Here is a 23,961-nt window from a genome sequence, read left to right as displayed (position 1 = left end):
ATTACTTATAAATCACTTGTTAATATCTTATTATTTTTTACATTTGTATATTTTTTTAAGTATTTATTTTGATTCTGAGTGCATTATAATTTATACATTGTACATCTATTCTCTCTCTCTCTCTTTTTCATAGTCTGTCAATAATGCTCTGTATTTTTTTCTATAGAATATTTACTAAATCCAATTATTTTTAAATTAGCATAGCATTATAGCTTTAAAAATAAATTGATCAATGAATTATTAACATTATTAAATATTGTTATTATCTTATTATCTTTAATTAAAATAAATTAATATAAATTTTATTAGCTTATTCTATAGTAAAATGTAAGATAATAATTTATTAATTTATTTTGAAAAGTATACGCGTAATGTGTGTGTCTCTGTGATATATTTAATATGGTAATCTATACGGTATACCTTCTTTTTAAAAAGAATATAAATTAAATTTTTTTTGTATTTATTGTCTTATTTTAATATATAAAATATAGAAAATAAAATAATCGAATTCTACGCCACATTTAGTAAATCCGTTTTCCTTTTTCTTAAAGAGAAAATCTGTCTGCAGAAATCTGAGGTCAATATTGATATGATTTTTCTAAAATTATTTTTAACCAGCGGTTTAACATTTCTTACCGCGATGGCTACGACCGACTTTTTATTGAATTATATAAAACCAGAGCATTACAACATCAAGCTTAACCAATATGCTATAGAATTTGGATACAATAATTACTACGGCGAATGCAATGTTAACATTAATATTCTTCAAGCCACGCATATAATAAATTTTCATTCAGAAACTCAATGTATAACAAATATAGAATTGACCGATAATCCACCAAGATTTCGATTCAAATATGACAGTGAAATGATAGTTTATAAACCGATAGAATATTTACGTGACAATAAGACGCAAATTATCAAATTTTCTTTCATAAATGAATTGCCATCGGGACGCTACATATTGAATATGAAATTTGCCGGTACTATAGCTGATTACGGAGGCTTCAGAACAATGTCTTCAATGGAAGGTGAAAATATAGGGTGAGTAATTAATAAATGTATAAAATGATAAATATATAATATACATTATTAAATACATAATATGTTGTAATTATTATTTATATATTTAATGCAATCAAAAATATTATTAAACATATTATACATATTATACAATAATGAGTCTAAACTATTCTTCAAATATGACGTTTCTATATTTTGTAATTTTCAATATTTCTATGATGGTAAAAACAAAATATTTATCGTTATCCTGTTTATATTATTATTAAACATACAATACATTATAATTATTGTTTACATATTAAATGCAATCATACGCATAAAAATATTATTACACACATATTATACATAGTATAAAATATATTATAAAAGGTGAATAATTTATGGTGAATATTATAATATTATAAGAAAATATTTTATATAGTGACAAAATAATAACAAAATAATAGATTAAATAACAGATCGAAAAAGCTCTGATTATGTGTACAAAACATAATATAAAAATGCTGGTAATTAAAAATCGACGAACTAAACTACACTCCGCAAAATAATTAAGGGATAAAAAAATTGTTTAAAAAATAGGCAAATTTTAAATAGTTGTAACTTTGTTTCAAAAAATGAAAATTTTAATTTTGAAAAAGGGTTTTAAAGTTTAAAATCTCTACTTTCGAAAGGTCACAGCTGTTTTTCATTTTCTTCAATTCTGGCATTGTTTATATACAGAAAACGGCGAACTTAACGAAATGGAAAATTTTCTTCTCACTTTGTAAAAAAATTTTTTGACTTTTTCACGTAAAAGCTTGAAGTTTTTTACAAAATCGATTTTTAAAATTTAAATTTTGATTTTTCCTTATCAAATTATCGATAATTGAATAGTAAGTGGTCATTTTTACTTTGATCGTTCATAATTTCGTTTAAAAATTCATAATTTCGTTTAAAAATCACCGTAATTTTAAAACTGAATTCTTAAAGATGAATCTTTGCTCTATAGTATACTCCTCCACTTCTATATGCTCTAAATAATCAAAAGAAAAAAATTCTAAAATCGTTTTAAATTTCTTTATACTTATTTCAAAATAAGTATAAAGGAATTTAGAAACAATTTTATTTCATTATAATATTTATTTGTAGCTTTTATCAGCCCTTTTTATATGGTGTTTTAAAAATAAAAGCGAAATAAGTTTAAAATATTCCCATAAAATGTTTATTCTTTTTGTAGTTTTTAATACTTCTTTGTTGATAAATACAAAAAAATTTATCTTATCTGCATGTATTTTTAAATCATTGTAGATGGATTGCTGCGACACATTTCCAAAGAATTGGCGCTCGACGATTGTTTCCATGTTGGGACAAGCCGGAATTAAAAGCGACTTTTAACATTTCTATACTGCACAATCGTAAATATAGAGTTTTCTCAAATATGCCAATGCAAAAAATGAAATATATTAGAAACATCATGTCTTGGAAACATTTTCAAACCACTCCTGCAATATCTACTTATCTAGTAGCAGCAGTTGTAATTCGAGCCAAACTATTTTATGTTTCCAAAACTGAGACCATCAACATGTGGTATAGAATGGCCGCTTCATCCCACCTGTTATATGCAGAAGAAGTTATTAAAAGTGTCACACTGTACTTAAAAAGCGAATGGAAACGATCACAAATGATTACGAAAGTAAATCATGTAGCAATACCAAATTTCCAAGACAAAAATATGAATTTTGGGCTTGTTTTATATAGGTAAATATATAAATAAAAAGTATTTATATTTATTAAAATGTATTTATATTTACTAAATATTAATAATATTTAAAATAGCAAAACGTTATATTTACATATTTTTTGGTGTTTATTTAAGTTTAATAAAAATAATTTTTTTTTCAAAAATATATTTATATATATTAAAATTAATTTTTAATTATATTTGTAGAGCTTTCAAATATTTAAAGTAAATTATTTTTATAATTACATATTTTAGTAAATAACGTATGGAAAAATTATAATCTTTTATGTTTATTTTTAGTATCGATTATATCGTACCTTTTATTACACAATGAAAAGACGTTTTCATTTTTATAAATATGATAAGAAAATTTATATTTTTTTATTGATTAAAGCTTATTAAATTAATGATTTATACTTGTTCAAAATATGCACTTACTTAATCAGCACACATTCTTATACATACTTGAATTTATGTACATAATGTGTAATATAAATGTAAAAGGAATTTGGGGAGAGATTGTATCACATTATACATTATAAACTATATGTTAATGAAGGTTAACATTATAATATACTGTTATTTAAAAATTAATTTTTAGAGAATCAGATATTCTGTACAACGAAAACTCAGATCCAATTGCGCGCAAAATCGAAGTGGCACATCTATTGAGACGAAAAATAGCTCAAGAATGGTTTTCTAACGTCTTGAATTCATCTTTGAACTCTTCCTCGTGGATAAACGAAGCTTTATTACCTTTCATTGAAATGAATATCATCAACAAGGTGATTTTCACTTCTTTTGCATTTTTCACATATTTTACATTTAATTAGTTGAATCAGTAAAAAAAATACGTTTTGACGTATAATAAAACATTTATGTGTTTTTATAATTTTATGTGTTTTTATATATCTTTTGTAGAAAAGTTTGATAGAAAAGTTTCATGACTTTACATTTTCTGAAATCTGAATTATATAAAAATTTATAAATAGTTATTGAAACTGATAACTTACTGATACTTATTAAAGTTTAATTTGAAATAACATCAAAATAAAATTTGTAATATCTATAGAACAGTTATGTTGTATGTATAACGCATATTATTTCATAAATCTTTTATATTTTTAAGCCGTAGGACATAAAATAGCCCTTTTGCAGCGTAAATTTACAGTGTATATCTGCTAATTCATGAATTTTTTTCAAATTTATATTAATAAAATTACACAAAACGTTGTTCTTTAGGCTCTCCCTAATATCCGGATGATGGATTTATTCGTGGTTCAAATTCAGCAAGAATGTCTTCATTTGGACGCTGATTACAATATGTGGCCTCTTATGTCGCGAACCAACAATTCTATTGAAATTCCTTGTCATAACAAAGGTATAGTAATACAAGTATAATTAAAAACTGTCGTATGCGCAAATTCTTGAACATAAATATTATAAAAGACTAGACAAATATAAGAATGTAGTAACCTATTCAAATTTTAATTAATTTTTAATTATATTAAAGTACGAGGCGTATTATTAAAGTAAGGTCCATTTTGAAATAAAAAAAATATCTTAACATGTAAAAATAATTTATAATAGCCAAAAAACTTTTACAAGCTTACTTAATTTTTCTACATAATCACCAATGACTTCCATTCATTTTTGATATTGTTTCAACAGCTTCCTAATTCCATTGTTGTAAAAATCCGCCGCCTGTGTCTTGAATCAGTTATATAGTAATGCCGCTTTTCTTTTCGTGTTTTAGTTCGCTTTAGGAAATTGAATAGACAATTCTGAAACCGTAAACCGCTGATTTTCAATAATTTTTGTATTTACTTCTTCCATTAAACTTTCTGTCATCATTGTTGGGCAACCGCTATACGCTCTTCGTCATGAACATTTGTTTGTCCTTCTCTAAACAAACGACACCATTACCTAACTTTACTGTCACTCATAACATTTGATCCAAAAACCTCACAAAATTGTCTACTCAATTTTTTAACAGCGAACTAAAGAACGTTATTAACTAGTTTAAGACGCAGACTTTTAAGACAATGGAATTAGGAAGCTGTTGAAACGATATCAAAAATGTGCGATCATTTTTGATTTGCTTCATTTTTTTTATAGTATTGATTTTTTGTAGCATTGATTTTATTGCGCATGCTTCAACATATAATTACTGAAACGGAATTTTGGAACGCAGTCCATAAATATTTCCATAACAAGTGAGTAATAAGTTATAATATAATAATTACATACTATAAAATTAAACATATTTAGTAAATTAATTAAAATAATTATTTTTTTGTAAAAACAATTCTTTTCTTGTATCTTTTATATAAATGCTATATTAATTTTATTTTAAATTTCGCAATTTTCTAAATTCTCTGTCGTGAGCATTTCCTACATTATTTATTTTCATGCTTTTTAACGCATTCACGTATTATTTTTTTCTGATTATCAAAAGAATTTTATCTCTATGCAAGTTCAAAATTTTATCTTTATATTTAAACTTTATATCACCTCTCTCTCTTATTATACCAAAACAATTTATACAATATGAATTACACTTTAAATGTAACTTGTGTACAGAAAAATCTATTATTAAACAATTTGCGCATTTATTTATTTCTTACAGTTTAAATAAAATTCGTTTATTGTCTATTAAACTAAATTTACTTTAAATGACATGTGCAATATGAAATTCTAATTAAAATTAAACTATAATAGTATTAATTTAATATATAAAATATATAGCTATCTTAATATATTATCTAATCATATTCATTACATTACTTCCTATTCATCAATATTAAATTTTAAAAACTTTGCATATCCAGAGAACCATCTTATGAAGTTTCTCAAGACATTATATTGATTGCAATCAATCAACATACACTTACAAATGTATGTATAAATATGTGTGTACGTGTATATAAATATTATATATTCATATAAACACAATTCAGGATCGTTTCTAAAGTTGACAGAGATCATGGATGTTTGGGTAAAGCATATATTTAAACATTATCCTGTCATAAATATAATGCGAGGTTATGATAATCCTACGTCCTTTATAAATATATCAATGCAAAATTTCAATATTTCAAGCGATTATTTAGTACCTTTGACATATACTACGGAGAAGAAATATGAGTTTGAAAAAACTTTTTCTTACCTTTTGCTAACCAAACAAATGCCTTCTCTGACATATGGATTGGCCTACAAAGAGGATGGTTGGATAATATTCAATATACAACAGACTGGTAAATATTGAAAAATTCATTACTTTTTAGCGTTTATACTACATAAATAATATTCTACACATTTCTTTAGAACTTTTTTATTCTTTATTTTACTTTTAATCTGTTTTGTATGTAAAAAAGTATAAACAAGTAGAAAAAGTTTATTTTGATAAATCTATTTTAAATATACAATATATATGTATAATGATATAATCAATAAAATTTTATTAAAGGATATTATCGGGTCAATTACGATAAAATGAATTGGCAAAGAATTTCAAATTACTTGGATTCTGAAAATTACATTAGAATACACGTTTTAAATCGTGCTCAAATTATCGATGATGCGTTTCACCTTGTGATAGCACGCAAACTCGATTCCTCTATATTCTGGAATCTCACGACATATCTGTACCGAGAGAAAGATTATGTAGCATGGTATCCTATGTTCAAAGCTTTGGAATACATGTCGAGCGTTTTTCCACTGCAGAAACAGAAAGTTGATAAAATCAAGGTATCTATTAATTTATAATAATAATAATAATAAATAATCCTTTGGACCAGCCCCGCCTCCGCTGTCCAAACTGGCCGAGCCTCAATCGTCCTCGCGATCGTCGTTTTACAAACTTACCAACTTTCTCAGCTGCAAATCTTTAGCGTCAATTGAAAATTGACAAGTTTGTGATAAAAATAGAAACTATGTTTTGTTAAATATTTAAATAATTTTATTAAGTTTTGATAAATTATTAATTATATAACGCACCCACTTTTTATTTAATAAAATCTATGTAGAATTGATGCTTTTAAAACACATAATTTTATATGCAACAACAAGATATTAAATCTTTACGTATAAATTGTTATCAAAATTTTTAACAAAGAGAAGCTATGAAAATTGCCATCGACGCACTATCAATCCTGATACAATTGTGCAAAATTTATAGCGTGGGATTAGATACTTAAGATAGATTTTGAAATAAAAGCCAGAAAGAATACGTATCAACTGTTAATAAGCGAGCGATTCAAATATTATAAATTTTATTATGACATTTACATACACAAATGCGTACGCAGATCATTATCGTGCGTGATTTCCTGCATAAATAAATTTTAATACATGCGTCAAAGCAGAAGATATATGACAATTTATTTCTCTAACTCTCTTATTAAAATAGAAAATTTAAAGATACGTATAGCAAATCTATAATAATAAAAACCAATATAAATTTTACATTATTTAATGATTTGTAGGAGAAAATGCGGGAAATATTAAAAGTGTTATTTGAAAAACTTGAATATGAAGATTCTTTTTCGGACAACAAAGTTGAAGATCTTCAAAAATGTTTAAGACAAGAGATTGCAAAATGGGCATGTTTTTTCGAAAGCAGCGTGTGCCTAAATGAAGCCAGTCATGAATTGAACGAACATCTTGAAACACCTAATCATAGGTAATTTTTCGCATATATTCAATATATTCTTCAGGCTATATTATACAATGTTTAAGAAAAATTTATCGATTAAAATACACAAGACTGAGTACTAAACTTTTAACAAAATTTTATTTTCTCCTAGACTTTTACCATGGTGGAAACAATGGACTTATTGCAATGGTTTACGAGCGATCGAAGCAAACTCTTGGTCGACAATATATAATATGATGGAAAATCATACCGATTATAAAATTCTAACATTTCTGTCTTGCTCTAAAAATCCTAAAAGAATTAGGAACTATTTAAATCTAATAAAAGATCTAATAAAAAATAATGAAATCACATCAAAAATTTACCCACAAGTTCAACTAAATCTGCAGGTTGAAAGCAATTTGGTTAATAGTTTCCTCGTTACTATTGCAAAACATGCAATGAACAATGATATACTTATATATATATTAATAAACTTTGGAAAAATTAAACCCAGGTAAAAAATAATCTTATTCCCTAAATATACATATATGTATATACTATTCTTAAAGATATGCAAGCTTATTATCTGTATATTTGTTGTTTTGTAGACAAATTAACACAATTGCATCATTAACTGTTATTATTAATAACATATATTCTATGGAACAACTTACCGAAGTAAGCATTTCATGATTTATTAAAAATTAAATATATTTTTATCTGTGCTGTACGGTAAAATTACTTTACTAATTAATAGTAAATATTAAAATATCTTGTTTTAGGTAAGCGAATACGCTAATGAAGCTATAAAGATGAAACATTTCATTATTAACGATTTGGTGATTTTAACAAATGAGGTAAATTTTATACACATATATTAGAATTCCACATAAGTTCTCATTTGTTACTAAAATTATTTATCTTCGTATATGTTACATATACCATTTTATGCTTTACTTATTAATTAAAGTAAAAAATTTCAATTGCATCAAATACATACAATATGTATGAATTTAAATGTGGCCCTTTTTATAATAATGTTACTAGTTAATAATGTTAATTAACATTAATATCTATAACTCATAGTACTCTACGCTTTATTTCAACTAATACATATTTAAAAACTTTTTTTCTGATACTATAATACAATTTATTAATACAATTAAAAATTGTCAGGGAAAAAGTTATTTAAAATTATATGTATGTTAGTAAAAAATATTAATTTTTTTGTTGTGTGTTCAAAACGATTGACGTATATAGAAAAATTCTAGTTTCGCGGAATTATATAAATAAAATACTAATAATAATAGTTGCATTTATACAAGTATTAGACAACTCTAAAATTATATAATTCGATGTTTCTTATAAATATTTCTGTTTGACAAAGAAAATTATTGCAAGATATGTCAATCTGCTTTGTAACTTACAATTAAATTTTAAAGAGATATAAACATAGACAAAAGACAAAAAAAAATAAATTTAAAAATCTATTTTCATTGAATTGATGTTTATGCGCATAATAATAGCTGCTTTTTTTAATCAACGCTTACGCAAATTTTAATATCACATAAATTGTGCCCTACTATTTTATTTGTTTCCCTATTATTTATCGTTCTTCATTATTTTCTTTTATGATAAATGTCGAAACAATCTGTTTTAGGAACGCGAAGTTTGGGAAACAATGTTGCAACATGTTCCACAAATTCGGGAGAAGATAAAATTACGCCAATCCGAAATCGAGAACCAATTAACGTATCTCGAGACTTTGTCCAATTAGATAATATAAGGGCACAGCAACTGTGTATTGCATGCACAAACTTGTAATTTTTTGTATATCTTATAGTTATTTTTAATTACAAATTTAGAGTGCATTAATAGTGTTTGATATATTTACAAGTGTACTTTATAAATTGCGATTCATCAAATTTTTTAATTTTTAATTTTTAATTTCTCTTTTATTTTTTTAAACTTGAAGTAGTTGAATCACATGGTTAAATATAAAAACGAAAAAGTATATGTCTGCAAGTTTATAAAATAATTCAAGTATTAAATGTAAATACGTGGAATATCATTTGTGCATTCAAAGATGTACTATTTAATTAATCGTTTGAATTTGTTTTAGCTTCTTTTTGTAATATGTAATTTCTATGACTTAAATTATGTATATATACTATATATGTTTTATTATTAATATTTATTAATAATACATATTATATATATATATATATATATTAAATACATAATAATTTTTTAATATTTTTAATAATCATATATTAATATTTAAATTATATGTATATACGTATATGTGTATATATATATATATATATAGATTTATATATATATGTATATATATATATCTATATATATATATATACCTACAAATATATTAATATTAAAATGAGAATAATAGACTACATTTTTTTTAAATATTATGTATATGCATAAATATATACATATGTATGTATAAATATATTAATATAGATATTAATTGTTTAAATTAAAACTATTTATTAATAAGTATTTAATATTTAAAATGTTATTAAATATTTGAAACTCGTATCAAAGTAACATTTTTTAAAAATTATAATAATAATTCAACAACATGTGTGATGAATCTTTTTAAATACATTTATGTAACTAAAATTTTTCTTCATTTGTTTCAACATAAATCTTGTTTAAAAGTATTAATACTAATTATACTTATTACACTTCTCTTTTTAACTCTTACTATTTGAATTTCTAAAGCATAAATATTTGAGCGTAGCTTTTAATAAAATTATTAAAAATTTAATTGTTAAACATTTAAAAAATATGTGCTTAGATGTAACACACTGGTTACTCAATATAATGTTTGCTTGTATGTATTTGCAACGTGTAAAAATTAGCGTTTAAAAAAGTGCAATCAGCAATATTTCATTATTTATTACTGTCGGAAACTTTAGTAAATATTTCTTTTCGCTATCGCATATGTACACTAATTTCTTTTGTCCAATATATAGACCTATAATTATTAAAATAGTATATTTCTTTTTGACTACTTGTATATTTTTCGAGATTAGTTGATTTAAATAATGCATATTTATTTGTTTATTGGCCGATATAATTGGTCGATTTGATTGCGTTTAACTAAGAAATGTATCTGTTACACATATACCTACGCGCGTACACAGACATACACACACAACAAAACGAGAAGTTTTGTTGACATGAGATTATACATTTATTATGACACGTACTGAGAATCGTTAGTCTTTCATGGGCATTCGAAGTGAAAAGTCATACTTGTAATAAAGTGTGTGTGTAAACGTTATATACTTCCAGCATCACGAACAGCTAGTAGCAATAAAGCAATAATTTGTTGCAGCCAATTCTTACAAATGATAATATACTTTTGCAATTAATATTCTATTCTAATACATAAAGGTAAGTCATTAAAAATATAAAGAATTTACATATATATTTATATATATCTACAAATACAAAAAGAATTTAGTCATACAATAAAACGGAATATAAATTTTTTCAAGATACACGCACAACGAAAGTAATTTTATTTTTTCAAAGTTAAAGTTTTAATACAAAGAGTTTTAGTACAAAGATAATTTTTTTTAAATAGTGTGTGAGTGTACATTATAATATTTTACGAAACGCAATATTGAAATAATCTTAAATCAAAGAAGTTTAATTTCGAATAAAATGTTTTTGAAACTTGAAAATGCTATATATTTTACATAACAAATATATAATAAATATTAGACTAGATGTTTTACTAGATATTAGATTAGGTATTTTACATAACAAATATATAATAAATATTATATTTGATACATTTAATTATTGCCATTTAAATACTAGATTAGATACTAAAATTTCATCTTTATAATATTGTTGTGCATTTTATAATAGATTTTTGACTAATATAATATTTGAAAGGATTTTTAAGTCAAGCTGACGAATAAGTAGAATTTTACTTAAAATGCACTTTAATATTAAATTTACAATGCATAGTGTCTATATATGTATTTAGTTCTTTGTCAAAGCTGAAACGTTTTCAAACATTTAAAATAAAAAAATTAATAATTAATATAATTTTTATTTATACAATTAAAATCATTTTAAATATCACATGTTACACACATTGAAGATAAAAACATATAAGAAAGTATTATCTTAATTAAAGAGATTTAAAGTAAATATTATTTAGGATTTTATCTTCGGAATTTTTTATAGAAATAAATCTATATCAGGAAGTTAAACAATAAAATTTTTAATAATTATTAATTATTATTAAAGAATATGATAAAACATTTTAATTATTCGAAAGAAGAAATCCATAATAAATTTAAATCAATTGTTTTGATATGTTATGATGATTCGTGATGTATTTCCTTTGAATGTCATGATTTATATACATATTATATTCAACATCAATTTTATGATACAATTTAAAATTTATTTTTGACTGTATTCTCTCTCTCTCTCTCTCTCTCTCTCTCTTTCTCTCGTAAATATATGTATGTATGTAAATGTAACACCTAATGTGTTTATAAAAATAATTTGTTCTACTGAACTATTTTTAAATAACTTATAAATTTTAAACTTATAGTTATATTAATTTTTGACAATGAGAGTGCATAATAGTAGACTTTTTAAATTAATAATAATTTAAACAATTACTTGTATTAATTTTTTTATATAAAATATAATAGAAAATAATATAATAAAGAAAGTTTGGCACCACATTTAGTTTCTCCGTCTGCCGTTTTTCTAAAAAGAAAATCTGTTCGCAGATACTTGAGGCAAATACTGATATGATGTTTCTAAAACTATTATTATATGGTGGTTTGATATTCTTTGCCGCGACGGCTTTTTCTAACGACGAACATTCGCTGATTTTACTGGATTACATAAGACCAGAGCATTACAATATCAAATTTATATCATTTGTATCATTTGAAGAAAATATTTACTACGGCGAATGCAATGTTATCATTAACATTTTAAAAGACACGCATAGAATAAATTTACATTCAGATTCAGATGTATTATATATAACAGATATCGAATTGACCGATAGTATTATATATAGCAGATATGACAGCAAAATGATAGTTTATAAACCGATAAAATATTTACGTGACAATAAGACGCAAATTATTGAATTTTTTTTCATGGATGAGTTGTCATTGGGACGCTACACATTGAATATGAAATTTATCGGTACTGCAGCTGATAACGGAGGTTTCAAACCTGTTTCTTCAATGGGAAAACAAGTGTGAGTAATTGATAAATATATGTTTTATATATATATATATATATATATATATATATATATATATAATAAGTTCATATTAAATACATAATGCATTGTAGTTATTCTTTATATGTATATTAAATGCAACTATACACACACAAAAATTATTAAACATATCATACATATTATGAAAAAAGAACAGCGAATAATACTGTTTATTTATTGGAGGTCGGTACGTTCGTTCCTGTCTCTTTCTCTCCAACCTTTTTGATATTCTGTAAATGGTTCAAACAAAAACAAAGTTTAAATGTTCAAAATAAATACGGAGGAATTTAAAAATAATTTTGCGCCTAATATCTGTTCCTCACTCTCATCAAACCTTTTTATACCATGTTTTGAAACAAATAAAAAAATTAGTTTAAAATATTATTGAAATATAAGGTTTTTTCATTTTCTAGTTTATAATTCTTCTTCATTGGCAAAAAAAAATATCGCTAACTTATTGATGTATTTTTAAATCATCGTAGGTGGATTGCTGCAACACATTTCCAGAGAATTGGCGCTCGACGATTGTTTCCATGTTGGGACAAGCCGGAATTAAAAGCGACTTTTAACATTTCTATACTGCACAATCGTAATAGTACAGTTATCTCTAATACGGCAGTGCAAAAACAGGAAATAATTGGAACCCTCACATCATTGACACATTTCAACACCACTTCCGCAATGTCTACTCATCTCGTAACGATACTTGTGATTCCATCCGATTTATTTGATATTGTTGATAGAACTGAGATTATCAACATATGGTGTAGAAAAGACGCTTTATTCTACATGTCATATGCAAGAGAAGTTGCTAAAAATGTCGCACTATATTTAGAAAGTAAATTTAAACGATCAGAAATTATAAGAAATGTGTTACATGTTATAGCTATCCCAAATCTTCAAGATAAAGACATGATGAACTTTGGGGTTATTTTATATAGGTAAATATATAAAAAATGTATTTTATTTATTAGAAAGTTAAATACTAATAATAAAATAGCAAAATATTTAGGATTAGCATATCTTTGGGTGTCTATTTAAATTTGTTACAAATAAAAAAATTATATTATTTATTAAGAATATATTATAAATATTTTTTTATATATCTTTAGAGATCCTAAACAATAATAATTTAAAATAATTTTTATTATTTACGAATTTTAGTAAATAATATTAGCTTATGCGTATAAATTATAATTTCAAAAGTATATTTATAGAATACTGATCGTGAATACATCATATCTCTCAATGTGTGAAACGACGTTTTCGTTTTTATAAATTAATTAAGAAAGATTATATTTTCTTGTAGATCAAAGCTTATTAAATTCATGTTTTTTATTTATTAAAAATATATATTAAGTAATCGGGCTGCTTCTTAAATGCGCAAACTTCTTGTACATATTCTTGTACATATCTGAATTAACATATATAAAGCAACAAATGTAAATGCAGGATGGAGAGTGACTAAATCATTAACATTAAGCATATAAATTGCAGGTTAATAAAGGTTTACTATATAACACACTGCATTATTTAAAAAATAATTTTTAGAGAATCAGATATTCTGTACCACAACGAATCAGATGCAATTGCGCGCAAAATCGAAGTGGCACATCTTGTGGGACGAAAAATAGTACACGAATGGTTTTCTAATATGTTAAACTCATCTTGGTATGCTTCCTCCTCGTGGTTAGACGAAACTTTAATAGCTTATTCTGGAATAAATATTATCAACAAGGTAATTTTCACAACTATTGCATTTTTTACATATTTTATGTCTTGTTCGCTGACTCAGTCAAAAAAATACTTTTTAACGTATGATAAAACAAAACATTTATAAAATTTTTTATGTATTTTTAAATATTTTTCATGCTAGAATTGTTTGATAATTTCACATTTAAAAAAAAAAAAAAAAAAATTTAAATTATATAAATACTTAGATCTATTAGAATTATACTAATACTTAGATCAAAATATCTGTAATAAAAAAGGTTTAATATATATAGAACATAGTTGTGCTATATGTAACGCACATTATTTCATAATAAATCTTTTATATTTTTGTGCCATAAGATGTAAAGAAATTTTTTATATGGAGCAACAGCGCGAATGTATATTTGCTGTTTTATGAATTTTTTCTGAATTTATATTGATGAAATCATATGACATAAAATATTGTTTTTAGGCTTTACCTAATTCCCGGATAATCGATTTATTCGTGGTTCAAATTCAACAAGAATGCCTTCATTTGAACGCAGATTACAATATGCGGCCTCTTATATCACGAATCAACAATTCTATTGAAATTCCTCATTACAACAAAGGTATAGCAATGCATGTATAATTAAAAATTGCCGTATGCGCAAATTTTTGAACATAAATATTTCTAAAAAATTGGCCAAATTTAAGGATAAAGTAAATTATTTAGAATTAATTATTTATTAAATTTACTATAATAGTGTGTGTGTGTGTGTGTGTGTGTGTGTGTGTGTGTGTGTGTGTGTGTGTATGTATATACACACACTTTATTATACATATATGTACTTTAGTGTATATATAAATAAAACTTGAATTTTCTGTTTAATCAACAATATTTACATATAAAAGTGTTTATAATAAGGGAGGATATTAAAAAAAGTACCAAATTTGGCCCCTAAAGATATAATTAAAAGGAACAGCGGTTTCTGTAGATTTTGACCTCCTAAATACGAAAAAATTATGAAAAAATTCGTGGGGTTTAGGGAATACCTTTGAAAGTTGAGCAACAATATTGTTGTATTTATAGAAATTTGGATGAGCTATCACAAAATACATCCGTTTTTTTTTTAAAGGAAGCTAGAAGGAGATGCATTTTATAAAACATACAGAAACAATCTAATAATAATTAATTAATAATAATAATAACACTAGTTTACAAAAAAATTTCTTTTATTATTTTAAACGAGACAAGGTGTTTTTTTAGATTTTTAAATGCTAAAACGAAGCAATTTATTGCATATTAAACCTCAATTATTTCGGAAATGTGACATGCTAGTGAAAATTGGCTTGCGACATCGTTTTCAGTATACAAAAATTTATAAAACATATCTTGTTTCGTTTAAAATAATGAAAAAAAAAATTTTTTTATAAACTAGTGTTATTATTATTATTATAATTAAATATTATTAGATTGTTTCTGTATGTTTTTTATAAAATAAACCTCCTTCCCGCTTCAAAAGAAACACACAAATGCGTTTTGTAGTAGCTCTATGCATCATCCGAATTTCTCTAAATACCATTGCATGTTTTGATGGTCAATTTTCAAGGTATTTCCTAAATCCTATAAATTTTTTCATAGTTTAATTGCATTTAGGAGGTCAAAATGTACAAAAAACACTATTCTTTTTACTTACACCTTTAGGGGCCAAATTCGGTATTTTTTAAGATCCTCCTTTTTTTTAGCATACTTAATCATGTTTTATATATATAATATGATTTGCCGTAGCATTGGTTTTATTGCGTATGTTGCAACATGCAGTTAACGAAATGATATTTTGGAACGGCGTGCTCAAATACTTACATATCAAGTGAGTATAATATTATAAAATGAAATATAATAATTACATTAAATAAAATATTCTTAGTAAATTAAGTAAAATAATTATTTTCTATTTTTTCATAAAACAATTTTTTCTTTGCATTTTATTTTAATACTTTTATTTTCTTTCTCAATTTTTTAATTTACTATAATAACCTTCTTCTATCTTAATTATTTTAATTTGTCATTTAATTTATTTCTTTTAATAAATTTTATTCATTTTTTCTCTTTATTAACATCTAAATTGAAAAATTTAATCTCTAAATACATTTGTTAAGAAAAACTTATACTTTTATTTGTTTATTAAAACTTATTAAATAATTAATTCTATATGCTTAATAAAAATATATGTATTAACTACATAATCGAACTTAATTCTGTAGTGCACATATATTTTCACACATACTTAAATTAATATACGCAATATAATATAATATAAAAAAGAAAGGTTGGGCGAGATTAAATATAACATTATACATATATTAAAACGCAAGCTCAAAACTATATTTTTATATTTATTCATATATAATATATATACTCATAATGCCTTTTTCTTATTATATCTAAATTTTACGGATCCAATTATGTCAAATATAATTGTGTTCGAACGAAATTATGAATTATATATAAATATTATTTTCGCACTTATTTATTTTATACAGTTCTAACAAAATTTTTTATTTCTAATTAAATTATATTTAAAATTTTTTATATCAAAATCTTATCAAAATTAAATTTAATATTAACTAATATACAAAATATGTAAATGAAATGTTGCAAATTTGCATGTTTTCTAATCATATTTATTACTTTATTTTTTTCATCAATATTTTAAATTTTACAAAATTTTTTAATTTAACAAATCATCTTATATATCTCGATTTTAGAGAAACTGTAATGGCTTACAATGGCTACAATTTAGAAACACGATCTCAATATCCGGAGAAAGTAAAATGGCTTTTACATTTGATAAAAGTCGTGGATATATGGGCAGTGCAAAAGACTTTTCCTGTCGTAAATGTAAGACGAAATTATTCTGCGTCCAATATAAATGTATCGATACATTTCGATACTTCTTACGATTATTTCATGCCTTTAACATTTACTACGGAGAAGATCTGTGATTTTGAAAATACTTTACCTCGTTTTTTTCTAACCAAAGAAAGTTCCTCTGAGACAATAGAATTGCCAAAAGCATATAATTGGACAATATTCAACATACAACAAACCGGTAAATATTGACAATAAAATTTATTACTTTTACGAGTTTATCTTACGTATATATTTTTTTTTTTATAAAAAAGGCATGTTAAGTCGATTCTCGAAAATCTCAAAGTATTGTTGCTTCTTTTCCGCAATGCTAATTGGCTGTCTCAATTCGCGTTGTGCGTTATATTTGTAGCAACGAGATTATCAGCTGATAACTGTCAAAAATATTAACAGAGTTTTAAATATTGTAACATATATTATTTAAAACATATAATTATTTTATATAATTTTATTTTGGACTAACTGTCAAACTGCTAGCCTTCGCGATGCTAATATAACGTACAACGCAAATCGAGGCAGCTAATCAACATCGCGAAAAAAAGGCAACAATATTTGCGAGAATTGATTAACAGGCCTTGTCTAGAACGATACAAGCGCGATTCCTCAATTTTATGTTAAAGAGAATGATACAGAAATCAGCTGATCACTGTCAAAAACTATTAATCGAGTTTAAAGTACTCTATAACATTTTATTTAAAACATACTATTATTTTAATTTATATAACAATATTATTCTTAAATGTAATTAGCAAATTAACGCTTTAATCAGTTGATTTCTGTCAAAAAATATTACTAAAGCGTTAATTTGCTAATTAAATTTCAAAGTAATAATATGTTATAAAAATTAAAACAGTAGTATGTTGTAAATAATATGTGATAATACTTTATCCACCACGCTGCACATCTCGCGCGAGACTGACCGCAAGACTCTGAGCAACCGTGTCGCCAAGCACACCCCACACGTCCACCACGCTGCGCGTCTCGCGCGAGACTGATTTTTCGATTGCGAGACTGACGATTGACGATCAGTGATCAGTCTCGCGCGGAACGCGCAGCGTGACGGATGTGTGGGGTGTGCTTGGCGACACGGCTGCTCAGAGTCTTGCGGTCAGTCTCGTGCGAGACGTGCAACGTGTTGGATGTGTATAGACGCGGGAGTCTAATGGAAGTGCAAATATTTTGATCCAAAGATTCTTGTAGAAAATTCTATTTTTTTTTGTTCTCTGTTAAAGATTTAAATAATGAATTTTTATGCATTGCATAATTAATTTACATATTGTTATGCATGCATTGCAATCGATGCATAAAAAATATATATTAATTAATTATGCAATGCATAAAAATTCAATATTTAAATCTAAAACAAAAAATGCAAACAAAGAAATAGAATTTTCTATAAGAATCATTTGATAATCGAGGTATTCGCAACGTCGAGATTAAATACGATTTTATTGACGAAAAGATTTATTAATATTTTTTTATAGAAATTAGCTACTTTAAACTCGGTTATTATTTTTGACAGTTCTCTCAGCTGATTTCTGTCAAAAAATATTAATCGAGGATAAAGTATTATTATCAATATTACTACTTTAATTTTTATAACATATTACTTTGAAATTTAATTAGCAAATTAACGCTTTAGTAATATTTTTTGACAGAAATCAGCTGATTAAAGCGTCAATTTGTTAATTAAATTTTTAAATAATATGTTTTAAAAATTAAAATAATATGTTATGGTACTTTAAACTAGATTAATATTTTTTGACAATTATCAGTTGATTCTGTCGAGAAATATTAGTGTTTTAATAATATTATTCTTTTTAATGTAAGATCGAAGAATGGCGCCCGCGTATCGCGCGCTTATGTTGTTCTAGTAATTGATATTCTAAATTATTATAAATTTTAATTATAACGTCATTTATCTTAAATCTGTTTTGTACATAAAAGAGGATATAAACAGATATAGACAGTGTCTTTTGATAAATCTATTTCAAATAATAATTAACAAAATTAATTTTTGTTGTGTTATAGGATATTATCGAGTCAATTACGATAGAATAAATTGGCAAAGAATATTGAATTATTTGGATTCTGAAAATTACGCGAAAATACACATTTTAAATCGTGCTCAAATTATCGATGATTCGTTTCACTTTATGATGGCAAAAGAACTCGATCCAATTATATTTTGGAATATCATAACATATCTCAACCGAGAGAAAGATTATGTGGCATGGTATCCCATGTTCAAAGCTTTAGAATACATGTCGAGCATTTTTTCATTGCAGAAAAAGAAAGTTCAAGATATTAAGGTAGATATCAGTTTAAATTAATTAAATTAAACTAGTCAATATAAATGTAACATATTAGCAAGTTGTAAAGTACATATTTGTCACATACAACTTATACAGTCGTCACATAATTTTTAAACAAAACACATTTAGCTAAAGAAATTAATTTTTACATTATTCTTCATATTGAAATTAGAATATTTAAATTTGTATATTCTGCATATTATATCTTGTAAATTTTACATGTAAGTATATTATACTATATTATACTATATTAATATTTCTCTTTTTTCTTTTTTTTATTTATTAATACCATCTATTATTTAAAATTTTATTTTCTATTTATCATGACGCTTTATTGTCATTACAAAATTTATGTCTTTTGCTAAATCTATATAATGTCATATTCTGTATTAATTTCTTAAAACAATGTTTTATAAACATACCAATTTTCTCAGTTATAAATCTTTAGTTTTGCTTATTAGGGCGTATAAATTTTATCATTTAACGATTTATAGGAAAACGTGGGGAAAATTTTAAATGTGTTGCTTGGGAAACTTAAATACGAAGAAAATCTTTTGAGTAACGAACACGACCTTATAAAAAGTTTAAGACAAGAGGCTGCAAAATGGGCATGTTTTTTCGATAATATTCACTGCCAAAAAGAAGCTAACCGTAAATTGAAACAATATTTGAACAATTCAGCATCTAAAACACATAAGTAATTTATCACACATATTTATAGTATTCTTAAATCACAATTTTTTATATCTAAACAGAGTTTAAGGTAAATTTGTCGAGTTAACTAAAATATACAACCATCCATCTAAGATCAACCATCTGATGTGACAATGTGCTAAATTTTTATAACAAAATTATATTTTCTCGTAGGCTTTTGCCATGGTGGAGGGAATGGACTTATTGCAATGGTTTTAAAGAGTTCAATAATATACAATGGGCTAAAATGTATATTATGTGGGAAGATAACTGTGATCATAAAATTTTGAAATTTCTGGCTTGCTCTAAAATTCAATACGTCATTAACAACTATTTTAGGCTAATGAAAAATGCGGAATTCAAATCATGTATTTATCAGCAAGCTGAAAGCTATTTGATTAATAGTTTCCTCTTTACTATTGAAAAACATGCAACAAATAATCTTACACTTACATATATATTAGACAACTTTGAAATAATTAAACTGAGGTAAAAAATCTTACTTCCTAAATATACATGTACTACTCTTAATGATATGCAAGTTTATTATTTACGCAAGCTTATTATCTGTTTGTTGTTTTGTAGACGAATTAACACAGTTGCAGCATTAACTGTTCTTATTAATAGCATATATTCTGTGGAACAACTTAACAAAGTAAGCACATTTCATGAATTTATATAATTAAAATATAGTATATAGTAAATATTAAAATATCTTGTTTTAGGTAAGCAAATACATCACTGATACTATGATTAAGATTGGAAACTCTACTACTGACGATGTGAGTTCTACAAATGAGGTAAATATATGTTAAAAATTACATAAGCTCTCACTTATCATTAAGATTGTTTATCTCTGTATATGTTATGTATATAGTATTTTGCTTTATTTATATTGAAATAGAAAACTTAGGTTTTATAACAGATATCTAAAATATAATATGAAAAGAAATTAAAATATGGCTTTTTTTGTAATAATGTTTCAGTTAATAACATTGACCATTTTTATAACTTATAATATTATTCTTTATTTTAAATAATATTAATTTAAGAGCTCTTTCTTCTTTCTGATACTATTAAATAATACAATTTAAAATTATCGAGAAAAAAATTATTTAAAATTATGAGAGTAAAGAAAATAAGTTATGGTAGTAAAGAAAATTTTTTTGTTGTTGTGTGTTTAAATCGTTTGGCGTCCATAAATCCATATTTTAATTTTACGGGGTTATTTAAATAAAATATTAATATTAATATTAATTTTCACAAATATATTGGATAACTTTATTTGTGTAATATATTTCGGCTTTATATTTTGCTAATATTTCTAATTGATAAAAAAAATAGCAGGATATGTCAATCCAATTTGTAACTTACAATTACATTTAAAAGAAATATAAGCGTAGATAAAAGATAAAAAGCATAAATTAAATAATTTTTTTTCATTGATGTTCATGCGCATAAGTGTCTCTTCCAATCAACGCGTATGCGACAAACTTTAATATCATAAAAATTATTCTATTATTTCATTTATCTTTCTATTATTTATCATACCTTACTATTTTTTAATGATAAATTTGAATGAATCTGTTTTAGCAACGTGAAGTTTGGGAAAATATATCGTATCGAGTTTCAGAAATTCGTGAGAAAATAAAATTACGGCAATGCGAAATCGAAAATCTAATAAAGTTTCTCGATAGAGTTTGACCATTAGATGATATAAAGTCATAGCATTTGTGTATTGCATTCACATATTTGCATGTAATTTTCTGTATATCTTATAGTAATTTTTAATTATTTCTAATTACAATTTGTGGTGCATTAATAGTGTTTGATGTATTTATAAGTGTACTCTATAACTTGCGATTCACTAAATTTTTTATCTTTTAATATTTACATATTGGATTTTAATTTTAATATGTTTAATTAATTTTTAATATTTTTAATATCATCAATTTTTAATTTGTTAATATATTAATATTTAATTTATATATTATATATATATATATATATATATGAATATTAATATTAAAATAGGAATTATAAATACACATTTTAATATTCCATATATGCATTCATATGAACATGTACATGTAAATGTATTAATGTATATATAAAAAAATAATTGTTTAATTTAATAGGTATTTAATGTTTTAAATGTTACCACAATGATATTACAAACATAAAATAAAGTAATTGGTATTATGAATATTTATTAGTATTTTTTTAATTTTAATAATCAATCTTATTTCATACAAGATACAAGTAACAATAATGTGCGCCGCTATTTTAGAAGCGTATTTTACTTAGCAAAATGATGTATATGATATGTGTCCAAAAATGCCTCGTTTTCGTGTTATAGTCATATTTAGATTGAGACTTAAAATCAATATAAAACATATTATTTTATTTCGAACATCAAGAAACAGTATAAAATAATTCTCATATCTCAAAATAATTTTATTCTCAAGCAAAATGAGATCAATTCGTTTTTCAAAAATTATCTGTAAGCAGTATCTGGTCTTGATAGGACAAAATGCCCAATTAAAAAATCATTTTTGAACATTTTTATATGAAATTTTTTACTTATTTTGAAAGGTAGAATGTGCTTCTGAAGTAACGGCCCAAATTTTTCTTATACTCTAAATATGAAATTATCTCTTTCTCTAAATATTTTTCTGTAATTAAAACTTTAATTGTTTTAATATAAAACTTGTTTGAAAGTATTCCCAAATGCGTCATTTTTCAGACAGCTAATAATTTTAATTATACTGCTTATTCTTTTAACTTTAATATTTGTTTTTTTAAAGCATAGATATTTACTCATATTTTTATATAATTTCATTAAATTTATACATATGTTAAATACACAAAAGATATGTACTTAGATGTAATATACACTGGTTGCTCAACAATTACAATACTTGCTTTTATCTGCAAATTGTAAAAAAATTCACGTTTAAAAAAATACGGTTTGCAATATTTCATTTTCAAAATAGTAATTATTACTATTAGAAATAGAGAGCTGGAAAGACTGCTTTCACGTTTCTCGAAATAAGTTGATATAAATTTGTAAATAATGCACATTTATTTAATTATTGGCCGATGTTAATGTGTTTAATTTAGACATTTGTCACACACAAATTTCACTCGTATAAACACATGTACAATACATGCACACATCATACATACACACACACACACAAAATGTATATATAACGACCTCAGAAAATTTGTTGACCTAACAGTATATATTTATCATGACACGTATAGAGAATCGTTAGTCTTTCACGGTCTTTCGAATTTGTAGATGTGTCATGCTTATAAAGTGTATGTGACTATTATATTCTTCCAGCATTTCGTACTGTTAAAAGCAATAATGCATTAATTTGCTGCTGCTAATTTTTATTAAAAGTTATATATACTTTTTAATAAACATACTATTTCAGAAAGGTAAGTAAAAATAAGTAAAAATATAAAGAACATACATATACTAGTACACAAATACACAAAGAATTTAAGCATACGATTTAAAAAAATTTCTAAAATACAAGCACAACAAGAATAGTTTTATTTTTTCAACGTTATCTTTGAATTTTAATACAAAGATAATTTTAAATGGTATGGATATTGTAATTTACTAAT

General features: G+C 24.4%; 2 protein-coding genes across 3 annotated transcripts; both read left to right on the top strand.

Annotated features, from left to right (window-relative positions):
* Positions 1-640: 640 nt before the first annotated feature.
* Positions 641-9,162, top strand: LOC145937427 (aminopeptidase N-like). Its single transcript, XM_083040446.1, has 11 exons — positions 641-1,047; positions 2,314-2,763; positions 3,348-3,531; positions 3,989-4,127; positions 4,881-4,962; positions 5,849-6,003; positions 6,216-6,496; positions 7,234-7,430; positions 7,555-7,807; positions 8,168-8,242; positions 9,046-9,162. Exons 1-11 carry the CDS (start codon positions 641-643, stop codon positions 9,160-9,162), a joined length of 2,340 nt encoding a protein of 779 aa, XP_082896572.1.
* Positions 9,163-10,654: 1,492 nt separating this feature from the next.
* Positions 10,655-22,126, top strand: LOC145937059 (aminopeptidase N-like). Of its 2 annotated transcripts, XM_083039852.1 has the most exons (13): positions 10,655-10,808; positions 12,566-12,660; positions 13,167-13,625; positions 14,236-14,422; positions 14,870-15,008; positions 16,169-16,250; positions 17,149-17,492; positions 19,343-19,623; positions 20,121-20,323; positions 20,494-20,808; positions 20,905-20,974; positions 21,045-21,119; positions 21,913-22,126. In XM_083039852.1, the coding sequence occupies exons 2-13, from the start codon at positions 12,593-12,595 to the stop codon at positions 22,021-22,023; spliced, it is 2,334 nt and encodes a 777-aa protein (XP_082895978.1). In that variant the 5' UTR covers positions 10,655-10,808; positions 12,566-12,592; the 3' UTR covers positions 22,024-22,126. The 2 variants fall into 2 exon arrangements, with proteins under 2 accessions (XP_082895978.1, XP_082895977.1); XM_083039851.1 differs by lacking the exon at positions 10,655-10,808 and having other exon boundaries at positions 12,134-12,660.
* Positions 22,127-23,961: the final 1,835 nt, after the last annotated feature.

Source organism: Prenolepis imparis, unplaced genomic scaffold (assembly GCF_030444845.1).
Source record: "Prenolepis imparis isolate NDT839.2.m4 unplaced genomic scaffold, iyPreImpa1.0 SCAF_6, whole genome shotgun sequence".
NCBI classification, from domain to species: Eukaryota; Metazoa; Arthropoda; class Insecta; order Hymenoptera; family Formicidae; genus Prenolepis; species Prenolepis imparis.
The sequence above is the reverse complement of the archived record's forward strand: the minus strand, read 5'-3'. Positions and strand labels throughout refer to the sequence as shown.